This window comes from Rhamphochromis longiceps, linkage group LG1 (genome assembly GCF_057381845.1).
Source record: "Rhamphochromis longiceps isolate RC_006_pf linkage group LG1, R_longiceps_female_GT1.1, whole genome shotgun sequence".
In the NCBI taxonomy this organism is placed as follows: domain Eukaryota; kingdom Metazoa; phylum Chordata; class Actinopteri; order Cichliformes; family Cichlidae; genus Rhamphochromis; species Rhamphochromis longiceps.
In genome coordinates, this window is record NC_140557.1 from 29,479,020 (window position 1) to 29,491,183 (window position 12,164).

At 42.1% G+C, this 12,164-nt stretch overlaps 1 protein-coding gene across 1 annotated transcript in view; it reads right to left on the minus strand.

Annotated features, from left to right (window-relative positions):
- fbn1 (fibrillin 1) overlaps positions 1-12,164 on the minus strand; it is a 73,164-nt gene that overhangs the window by 52,531 nt on the left and 8,469 nt on the right. The window contains exon 7 of the mRNA XM_085405136.1: positions 899-1,096. Coding sequence (XP_085261262.1) covers positions 899-1,096 — 198 coding nt within the window. The remainder of the gene's footprint in view (positions 1-898; positions 1,097-12,164) is intronic.

Below are 12,164 nucleotides of genomic sequence, written 5' to 3' on the forward strand. Positions count from 1 at the left end.
CAAATGTGAACAGCCTTGGATGTACATGGGCCTGTTTTTACAGTCTCTCTCTGACTTTCCTGAGATCAACAGTATGACAAACGAAAAGAAACAGGGGGAGAGGAATTTCTCCAGCAGAATGAACAAAAACTGCAACCAAACTGGTAAAAAAAACAGGAATGAAGTGAATATAGAAAAAAAAAAGGCTGACTGTAAAGCATCAGGTTCGATACATTTATGATCACACACACATGAAGACTAATGTACATAAAGATGTTGCTTGAAAGGAGGGTCATGATGACGCCATTTGTGAGGTGACCCGGACCATCAGGTTTGTGCAGCTTTCTAATCTGTTACTTTGTCAGTGATGCTGATGATTAAATGAAATTCATTTAATGAATGTGACAGACTAAAACGAAGGTCTCAGGCTGGAAACCTACAGGAGGCTGTGACCTGATGCTGTCTCAGAGTACTCCATGTTCCTCTGGGTCCTGGCTCAGGTCCGCCTCCCCTGCGGAGGTTCTGATGTTGTTGGGTCTGGAGCAGGCAGACACAGGGCCGTCTTACCAGAAATGAGCTCTCCCACGTGGCACCGCCACTGACCCGTGTTACTGACTCTGACAGTCCCGCCGCAGCGGGCGTCTGCGGGCATTCCATACACATGTGGGAGGCACTGCCACCCACCCCAATTTAACCCAATTAGAGCTAATCCTCTGGAAAAGGGATGGTGGGCAGAGCTCAGAGGGTGACAGAGGGAGGGGGGTGAAAGCAGACAAGGAGGGAGAAGGAGTTAAAGGAAAAGATGGCAGCAGCAGCAGCACACTACTCAAAGAACGCAGAGGGTAGAGGGAGAGTAACAGAGAAAAAGAAAGATAGGAAAACAGACTGGGAGGCAGAGACACAGAGGAATAGACTTTACCTTGGCATGCCCCGGTGCGGTGGTTTGGTATGAACCCTCTTCGACAGGGGTGAGGCTGGGCTGGGCACATCTCACAGGGGTGACCCCACGCCCGTCCCACTGTGGCGCAGCACAGAGTCTTTGTGCACACAATGCCCGTGAGCTGTCCTTGACACATCTGGTTATTTACTGAGGCAAAGCACGGCCCGGTGCGATAGTCTGCAGAGGTAAAAGGGTGATGTTTTTTAAACCCAAAGCAAAAAGACAGGTTGTAAGATTAGGCCAAAGAAAAAGGTTGAAGCTGGAGCTTAAAATCACAGAATATGAACATTATCCTGAGTGAGTGAGCGAATGGCTGTCTGGCATACACAAACGCTCAAACTCAATGTAATCTCACATGACATCTACAACACACTTAGATTATAAGTGATAAAGGGCCTGCAGAGCAGACGGTAACGCACTCCATAAAGCATGCATTGTATTTTCCTGGCATTTTAATTGGTCTGGCTCTCAGGTGCACTGTTCGTGAGTGTGTGTATGTGTGCGCGTGTCTCTGTGAGTGTGTGTATGTGTGCGCGTGTCTCTGTGAGTGTGTGTATGTGTGCGCGTGTCTGTGTGAGTGTGTGTGTGTGTGTATGTGAGTGAGTGAAAGAAAGAAAGAAAGAAACAAGAGATAGGGAAGAGGTCTGGAAAACCTTTTAAAGTTGTGTGGGCGGCTATGGAGAGCAACGGACACAAGCAAGGACAAGAAAATTCAGTCTGTTGCTTCTATTATATGATCACCGGCTCATTAGTTACCGATGCTACTGCTATTCTGTAAAATGTCACATTTACCATCAGCAGTTTGCTACCTTTTGCGATTTTCTTAATAATCCACAATCTAGGGTATAGATCATCATCCCTAAAGCCACCGGAGGCTGGCTGGCTGGCAAGGGTGTGTCTGTGGAACACAGTAGGTGATTTCCACACTAGCTACTACAGCCTAGAATTAAAACTAAAAGGCTAATAATAAATAACAGAGTGTAAAGAAAGTCCCTCCATCAAGACTATTCATCTCTCCTTCCCTTCAAATCAGATTCCCTAGAGCCGACTGCTTGCTTTATCTAACCCCTCTTTTTTCCACTCTCTCCTTACAAGTCCCAAGGAGTTTACACAATCATTTACTCTTATCAGGTGAAGGCCTGGAAGATGAAGATGGAACAGAGATAGGGGCACAGAAGAAAAGGGTAGGAGGGGGATACATCTTTCCCAAAAGAATCTGGACATGAGCCAAAGACAAAAATCATTTCCACATTTCACAGCAGACAACAGACAGTAAGGAAAAAGGGAGACCAGTTCCAGCAGCGCAGTCGTTTAAAACAAACGAGACATTGTGAGTTTCCCATGTGGACCGGGGCCCAGCCCAGTCCCGTCACGTGCACCCCAGCCTCCACCGTCTCTCTGCCTCTGGCACCAGTACTGTGTGAAACAGAACTGGGTCATCTCTCTTTCTCACTCCCCTCCTGCTCAGGCTCAATTGGAGACCAAATGCTTTTGATTCTTTGTCTACTTCTCCCTCCAACAAGCAGCTGAAAGTAGCGCAGTGCATTTACTCAAGCCCAGTTTGAAGATACTTGTACTTTACTTGAGTATTTCTATTTTGGAAAACCTCCATGAGACACTCCAGGATAATGTCTCTTTCTTGAACAATAATAACCTGAAAGTTACCAAAAAGTCAACAATCAGACTGCAGGCTAAACACAACCCAGTGCGACACTCCCATGTTTTGCCACTTTTGTGTTAATTCCCAGTTTAATTAATTTAAATTTGTGCTGAATGTTGCTCCCTGATTGCTCATAGGATGTGAGAGGCAGCCCACACCTTAGATGCAATCTGAAAGGCAAACGAGGGCTCTACCTCTTCATTGGTTTAATTTTTCATGCTGTAGTACATTCATGGGACCCTTAGCAAAACAAATCCAAGCACACATTGTAACACGACTTCACCTTTTTGCAAAAAATACTATATAATGAAAAAGAAATAACTTACATATGTTGTACAGCAGGGGTGATTCTAGGTTCAAAAGTTTAGGGGGGCTCAGCTCCCAATCATAATGTCAGCAGTTCCTAGTAATTATTATTAATGCAACATGCTGTTTACAAATGTAATCAACCCTTTTCACATTTACAAACCTAAATTTACTTAGATACACATTACAGTGTTACCTTCAAATGCAAACTATTTTAGGGTGGAGCCTTTAGTTAAAGAAGATAAGGAACCATTTGTGCCAAAGGAGACAAGATGAGAAACATACACAAAACTAGGGCTGAACGATTATGGAAAATAATCTAATTGCGATTTTTTGCCCCAATATTGCGATTGCGATGCGATATGCGATTATTTTTTAAGGTCTTTGTCTTCTGTATTATTAAACAAAGACAAGCAATACATCATATAGTATGGCCAATACTATATTACATTAATTTTAAACTGTTCTTTCCTGGAAGACAGACCTCTGTTATGATGACATGAGGTGATGCATGAATTGATGACTGACATTTTTATTTAACTTCTTCAATCACAACAGTATATTTGAACATACACAATAGTTTATTTTTAGCTTACAAACATCTGAGCATAAAGTGCTGACAAGGAACCCTGGTGTAAACATTAAAATGAAAGTCAGTACAATGTGCAGATTGCAGAAATATACATAAAAAAAATCAGTGGCTTTACCACACTCAGTTTTTCGACATCTGTGAACTACTAGACAGTCATTAAATTAAAAAATAATATTAAATAAATAAAACTAATAAATAAAAAATACACACATCTTACTGATCTCTGCAGTCAGTAACATTACACATAAAGTGCAAACATAATAGCAATTGTATAAACACACACACAAACACGCCTTTAAAATTTAAAGGCGTGAAATTGGACGGTCTAGCCTTCTGATTAGCGTCACCGCTGTCTCGGTGGAGTTTATTAAACTCGGCCGTCTGCTTCTTGCTATCTAAAATATAACCAGACACTGGTGTAAATTCTCGACTGTCTCATACTTCTGTTTAATAAGTTTTCTGTTTGACGTTTAGTCAGCTGTGTGAAAACCAAGGAGGAACCCACCCGGGGGATTAATAAAGTTTTATTTTATCTAATCTAATAACTTTAATCTCAGCCAAACCGATTTACTCACGAACAAACAAAACACTGAAAAAAGCCCAACAATAACATTTTTAGGTTGTCTAAGTGACTTATATATTACGTTTAACCCGAGCAGCGAAACTCCGCGGTGATCTGAAAATGATGTGCCGGGAGTTGTGCCGTTCTCGGCCGCATCAGTAACCCTCGAGCTCCCGGCTAGCTGTCGAGCTGGTGGGTAGCAGACGCCTCTGAAAACGTCGAAGCACTTTTGCAAATATGGGATATCTTGATAAACCGAGCAGATATTTGATGTTTACACAACTACTTTCTCGCCTGAAAATATGTTAAAAGTTTATTTTGTGACCCTGAAAGATTAGTATGAGTAATTTTAAAACTTAGTAGCGGCCGCCATTGCTGGAAACTGGAGTTTGGCTGGGCCGCGCTATGAATTCTGGGATATGGTAGTAATTTGGACAGCCTTCGGCGCGTCGCTGTGACGTAATCGGTCTACAAATGCGGCCTCAGGAGGATGCAGCCCATGAATTTGGACATGTCCAGAGTATAATCGCAGCCTTTGCGGTTAGAAAATTGCACTTGATCATGTCGCGATATTATCGCAAATGCGATATATCGTTCAGCCCTACACAAAACATGCAGTGTTTTAATCACATAGAAGCAGCCCACCAAATCATCAGTCACATAAAGTAGCAATATTCAGTACAGACACTGGAAAATCACCCCAGACCTGTACATGAAGCAAATTGGTAACAAAGTTCTTTTACCAGTTCACACAAACCCTTCCTTTATTATGCCGAATCAGCATAGCAGAAGAGTGTTATAGTCTGTCACATCAGTGTAGTGGCAACCATCCTGTTCATGCCATGTTTACAGTGGTATGAGTCCTGTAAAATGCTACCATTCATATCAATACGCTCTGTTTACAATGTCCAGTGGCGTTTTTTAAGTGTCCTACTGCAAAACATGCAAAGCATCCATGAAGTACATGAAAAACTACTTTGAGAAAAATAACTTTTTTTTCCCCAGCTAACTTCACGATTTGCTCCCTCGTTCTTCCTGTCCATCCTCTTCACTCAACTAGCTAGGCAAACAGAAGCTACAGCTTTATAATTTTGGGTGAATTTGTCTACATTTACTCTTGTTTCTTTTTGCTCTCTCTCTTTGCTGTTTTCATTTTGCTCTCTCCCTTTTTTCCCTCTCTATACTCCTCTGTCACTCTTTGTACTATCACCCAAAAGCTAAACATTACAGTGAATAAAAGACATAAACGGATCACTATCAGTTTATAGCAATATTAAAACTGAATACAGGCTTTTGCTGGACATAGACAGGTAAGATCATTTTAACTTGCTGTCACCTGGATCTGGAGTTGTACTGTAAACAAACACTGAAGCCCAATTCGATCAGAACAGGAATGAACATTTTTTAGCAAACAAAAGTAATAAAGTATATCAGCTCCTCGGCTGGCAACTCCAAATATGTTTTACTCTACGTTAGCTAATATTAACACTATTTAGAGAACAATTTAAACAAAATAGGCACTTTATATGCATAACAATGCAATTATGAGAAGAGTTTGAACTTTTGCTATATTCCAGTTAAAGTGTGTTTTAAATCTGCATCATTGATTTGTGTCATCTTCGTCTTCTTTCTGCCGCAGCAATGAAAGTCTTATTAAGCGATTAATGACAAGCCACGCTGTTGAAGCAGCAACACCTCTGTGTGAGCGCACTGTAACATCATGACATCAACAATACTGGACATAAAACCTGTTTTCATCCTATCCTGTACTGTCATCAATGGAAAAGTTAGGGGGAAAAGTTATTAATACTATTAATATTTTTTTTAGGGGTGCTCTGATAAAAAACGGGTCTAAACTCACCCATGTGAGTAGTAAATTAAAGCACTTCCAGCAGTTGATTGGCTAGGCACAGCAGAAATAACGAAATATCGAAATAAGTAGGTAGCAGAAAAGCTTGTCAGTATTAAAACCAATCAATTCATCTATAATATTCTACCCTTCTAACATAATTCATGTTTTACAAGTTATCCTCTAATAATGAAGCTGCCAGTCAAGCGATCACATCTGATTGGAATAAATGTCTCTTCATAACATTTTTATTGAAAAAAGCAGCTAGCCTGCAGATAGATAGCAGTGGAAAACAAGTTACACCAGCAACCTAACAAGACACTTGCAAATATGAGATTCTGTAAATGCGAAGCTGTGCAGCTTGCTTGCTCTAGCAGAGCTCGCCAGTTCTAATGTGGGTCGGATTTGTGAAACTAAAAAATTTCAGCATTTGCAGTCATTGTTAAAATATGTTGGAGGAGGAAAATGGTTGAGCAGACTGTAACTTCTGAGGAGTGGAGATGTGTACATAACCTTTATTTTCTTTATTGCACAGAAGGACAAGAATGTGATGGTAAAGTAGAAAAGTCCAGGACAAAAACAACTCCACTGCTGCTAACTCAACATCAGCTCTTTGCAAGCATCTGCAAAGACAGCATGCTAACACAAAGCTAGCAAAGAACCCAGAGTGATGGTAGAGCTAAAGGTATGCAGACTTCAGCCCGGCAGCCAGAGCTTGAACTTCAATAAGTAACAAAGGCAGTAATAATTAATCAGGCTTCACTTCTAAAGCTTTAGCTTAGTCAAGACCAACCTGTCCACAACTGGTAAACAATACCAAGCAGGAAAAAACACAACTAGTCAAGTTAGATTCTTTTGCATTGTTAAAGTATTGTATGGTCAGGAGCCAAAAGCTAACAACTGTGAATTGCTATAAAATGGACAATCATGGTAACAATGTAGAATCAGTTGAATAAGGCCCTGGTCACACTGATCTAGAGACCAGTCTGCAACCATCTGGCAATCAATGGTCGTGAGGGGAAAATCAGTATTTCTGCACCAGTTGGCAAAAAGCTATTTTTCGTTACTTTGGTTGCTAGTATACTGCTGCTGTTGTAGCTTGATCAGAATTGACGGATATGTCTACAAACACAAATACTCAAACACACAACTCTCAAGCAATGTGTACATTGCGCCACGCAAGAAACCTCAATACCTGCTTGACATTAGCTTGCTAACTCATCAAGAGTGAGAACATGATGACCTCGATGAAGACCACTAGCCGAAGTGTGCTCGTCAAGCAATAAAGTTGTTTATCACACTTCAAAAATTGCTGACGCTTCAATGTCTTCAAATGTTATCATCTTCTCTAGTCACCTTGAAAGTTGGCAAAGTTGTGCTTAACTCGGTTTGTATCAAGAGTTGCAAAACCAGCCATATGATGTTATTAAAATCACAGCTATGTTGCCTATGTTGCATGTTATCAATACAAGTATTCATAAGTATCAGTATTGATAAACAGGATCACTATTGATATCAATTAAATCGCGGTGTATCAATAGGTGCCACAGCTTTAAAAACAAAAGAAGAAATCATAAAACCAATTTTTATACTTCACTGGTAGCCAGTGACGAGAGCCCAGCACAGGGGTGATATGGTCTCCAAACTGCAGGAGAGATGAGGCTTGACTACACAAAAAGAACTGCAATAATCGAGGTGAGAGGGGGAAAAGCATGAACTATGAAATCTCCAACAGAAGGAAATGGTTATAATTTTGCAAGTGATCAGAGAGCCAGTGCTGACAGGAGTGGAATGATTTTGTTTTTGTGAAAATCTAGACTAGAAAGCCAAAGACTGCTTTAAAAAAAGATATATTCAGGGGGAATTTTCTCCAGTATTTCCTGCTTTCACTCTATTTTCTTAACACAGAAATTTTGCCTAAGTTACTTAAGGGATCTACTAATCAAGAATGTTCTGTTTTAACTAACTGTGTGTCACGGCGGGGTGCGCCGATGTGTGCGGAAACAGGACCCAAAAGCAGATGATGACGAGGAATAGTAATGATTAACAGAAAAGTGAACCTTTATTGCGATGACGGCAGGAAATGAACCAAGAGACCAAAGCAAACAGGCAAAACACTAAGAAACAAAACACTGAGCTGGCAAAACACTAAGAAACAAAACACTAAAGGTACTAAGACCAAAAACTATAACTATGACCGAGGTGGAAAATAAACAGGCTAAGACTATGACTGTAACTCTGGTGAGAATAAACAGACGAACTGACAATGGCATGAAGAAAACAAAAGGCTTAAATACAGACATGAGGTGATCAGGGGAAGTGGCGACACATGGGGGAAAACAGCTGACAGACATAAACCTAATGACAGGACCAGGAGAGGAAAGCTAAATACAATGAACAAAGAACACATGACATTGTCAGAATAAAACAGGAAATGACAACACAACTTAACAGACCTAATACGTGATGAAATAAATAGAAAACCCCAAAACATAGAAAACCCAGGAACAATAACTGCCTAAACTAAAGGCAAATAGGAAATAACACAAACTAATAACATATCAAAAAATACAAAGAAACTCAGAGTGCTGGGTCGGAGACCCAGCCTGTGACACTGTGAGCCTTATTTTCTATCTAACACTATGTGCCTCATCTAAAATAACAAAGCGAAAATCTCTATGTAGGCAAAGCAGTTTGAGGAGCTATGGAAAGTTTTCACATGGAGCCCAGGCTGAGTGAGTGCAACAGGCTGTATAAAGAGAACTCAGGTTTCTCTTTTCATCAAAAAAAAAAAATAGGTTGTTATGTCTTATTCACAATGCTCTAAGTACACAATCTAACTTGATATCTGCTTATTACAGCTCTTAGCTGAGGAGAGTGAGTGAGTGTTAAGGCAAAAGATCTGAGCACAAGATAAAGTAGATCCAAGCACTGCACTTAAACAGTCAGCTGAGGTAAACAGGGAGAGGCAGACAGCTGTAGGGTGAAAATGGTGTCATTTCATCCGTCATCTTACTGTCTCTCTGTGAACTGCATACAGCTGGGGGATCCACCCATGTCCTGTACATCTGGGAGTAATCGCACGTGCTCACACACAAACACGCTCACGCACACATGCACACACTTAAAAATTCTGCCCATGTCCCAACTCCTCATCCCCACTCCAGCCAGCGATGATCTCAAAAACACAGCAAAACTTGTAAAATGTTACTCTTGTTTTTGCCCCAGTTTGGAAAAACGTGGTGAGTAGCTGCTTTAGCTCCTTCAGTAAAGAAGTATCTTAGCTTCAAGACTTTGCGTTGACTCTGATTCGTTAGCTCTTTAGTGTTTGTTTTGAGGTTTGGTTACTTTTAGAACACAATAGAAATGCTCCTTCAGTGCCCGGCGAGTTTATGCACAATAACAGCATCATCGAGAAAAGAAACGAGGGAAAGCACGACGGGAAGTGGGTAAAAGAGTTTCCTGGATTAACTCCAGGAACACATACACAAAGATATCTGCACACCTTCTCCATATCCACCCTTCCTAAGTTTTTCCCTTGCAGATGGTGTTCATTACATACACCTTACATGCTTTTATGTGTGTGTAATTTGCATATGTTTGTGAGATTTGTGCATGTGTGTGTTTCATTGAACGTGTTATGGGTCTTAATATTTGGGTGGGGCCTTCCCTAATGGCATGTCAGCAGATTTCTTCATCCTCCCCGGACTAACAAATTGAACTCAAACACACACAGACATACACACTTGGGGGTGTCAGTGAGATGCTAAGAGAGCCCCTCAGCTGATTGACCCACTTCCCTGTTGTGCTCTGGCTGCTGACTTGTTGACTGTGTAACTCACGTGTAGCACCATTTCAGGCCAGTCTTTCCCCACCGTCTCAATGGTGTCATACTGAAAGCTCGACTTTATTGCTCCACAGTTAAATGACTCTACAGCCGGAGCACGGAGCCCTGCATGCAATCACCAATTCCACATTCCAACCTTAATCATATTTGCAACGAACAAAGAACACGTTCATGTACCAGACTGCATTTCCACTGCAGTCAGCTGTGCCTGGTGGTGGGACGACTGGTCAGCAGATCGCCAGCCAGTTTAGCACACACAGCTCAGTATGTTCATGCTGAGCCATGACAACGTCATGATAACGCTACAGCCGTGAAAACCTCGAACTCCTGAGTTTAGTGACTTCTGGTCACATGACGTGTGTGGAAAGCTTGTGTTCTTGCTAATGCGATAAGATAGAGCCATAATGGGACGCAGTTCTGTAAACTACATTAAGAAAACCCTGTGGGGTGTATGTATACATGTACTTTATGCATCTGTTTGTATTTATGTGAGAGCACAATGTCTTTCTCTTGGGAGGTAATGGATTATAGCCAAGGAAATTCCAGGGAAAGTAGCTTAACCAAAAATGCCACTGAATGCATCAGCCAACTTTCTCTGCTTCACTTAATTATGACCTAATCTCTATAAATATACATTCACTGGCCACTTCATTAGGTACACCTTGCTAGTATTGGACTGGAGCCTCGTTTGCCTTCATAACTACCTGGATTTTTAGTGCAAAGTTTTAAACAATGACACCTGGTGTGGCCGTCTGCTACTGTAGTCCATTTGCTTCAAGGTTCAACATGTTGTGCATTCAAAAATGCTCTTCTGCATACCCATACTGTTGCCTTCCTGACAGCTCAAAGCAGTCTGGCTATTCTCCTTTGACCTCTGATATCAACAAGACATTTTACCCAGAGAACTGCCAGTCACTGGACCTTTTTTCTTTTTTGGACCATTCTCTGTAAACACTAGAGAGGGTTTTGCAGGAAAATCACAGTAGATCAGTAGTTTCTGATGCATGCCACATGACAAAGCCACTTACAGTGGGGCAAAAAAGTATTTAGTCAGCCACCGATTGTGCAAGTTCCCCCACCTGGGCGATCGTGGCTCAAGAGTTGGGCGTTCGCCTTGTAATCGGAAGGTTGCCGGTTCGAGCCCCGGCTTGGACAGTCTCGGTCGTTGTGTCCTTGGGCAAGACACTTCACCCGTTGCCTACTGGTGGTGGTCAGAGGGCCCGGTGGCGCCAGTGTCCGGCAGCCTCGCCTCTGTCAGTGCGCCCCAGGGTGGCTGTGGCTACAATGTAGCTTGCCATCACCAGTGTGTGAATGGGTGGATGACTGGATATGTAAAGCGCTTTGGGGTCCTTAGGGACTAGTAAAGCGCTATATAAATACAGGCCATTTACCATTTACCTAAAATGATGACAGAGGTCAGTAATTTGCACACTCCAACTGTGAGAGACAGAATGTGAAAAAAAAAATAATCCATGAATTCACATGGTAGGATTTGTAAAGAATTTATTCGTAAATTAGGGTGGAAAATAAGTATTTGGTCACCTCAAACAAGGAAAAACTCTGGCTCTCACAGACCTGTAACGTCTTCTGTAAGAAGCTTTTCTGTCCCCCACTCGTTACCTGTATGAATGGCACCTGTTTGAACTCATCATCTGTATAAAAGACACCTGTCCACAGCCTCAAACAGTCAGACTCCAAACGCCGCCATGGCCAAGACCAAAGAGCTTTCGAAGGACACCAGGAAAAGTATTGTAGACCTGCACCAGACTGGGAAGAGTGAATCTACAATAGGCAAGCAGCTTGGTGTGAAAAAATCAACTGTGGGAGCAATCATCAGAAAATGGAAGACGTACAAGACCACTGATAATCTCCCTCGATCTGGGGCTCCACGCAAGATCTCATCCCGTGGGGTCAAAATGATCATGAGAACGGTGAGCAAAGATCCCAGAACCACACGGGGGGACCTGGTGAATGACCTGCAGAGAGCTGGGACCAAAGTAACAAAGGTCACCATCAGTAACACACTACAACGGCAGGGAATCAAATCCCGCAGTGCCAGACGTGTTCCGCTGCTGAAGCCAGTGCATGTCCAGGCCCGTCTGAAGTTTGCCAGAGAGCACATGGATGATACAGCAGAGGATTGGGAGAATGTCATGTGGTCAGATGAAACCGAAGTAGAACTTTTTGGTATAAACTCAACTCGTCGTGTTTGGAGGAAGAAGAATACTGAGTTGCATCCCAAGAACACCATACCTACTGTGAAGCATGGGGGTGGAAACATCATGCTATGGGGCTGTTTTTCTGCCAAGGGGACAGGACGACTGATCCGTGTTAAGGACAGAATGAATGGGGCCATGTATCGTGAGATTTTGAGCCAAAACCTCCTTCCATCAGTGAGAACTTTGAAGATGAAACGAGGCTGGGTCTTC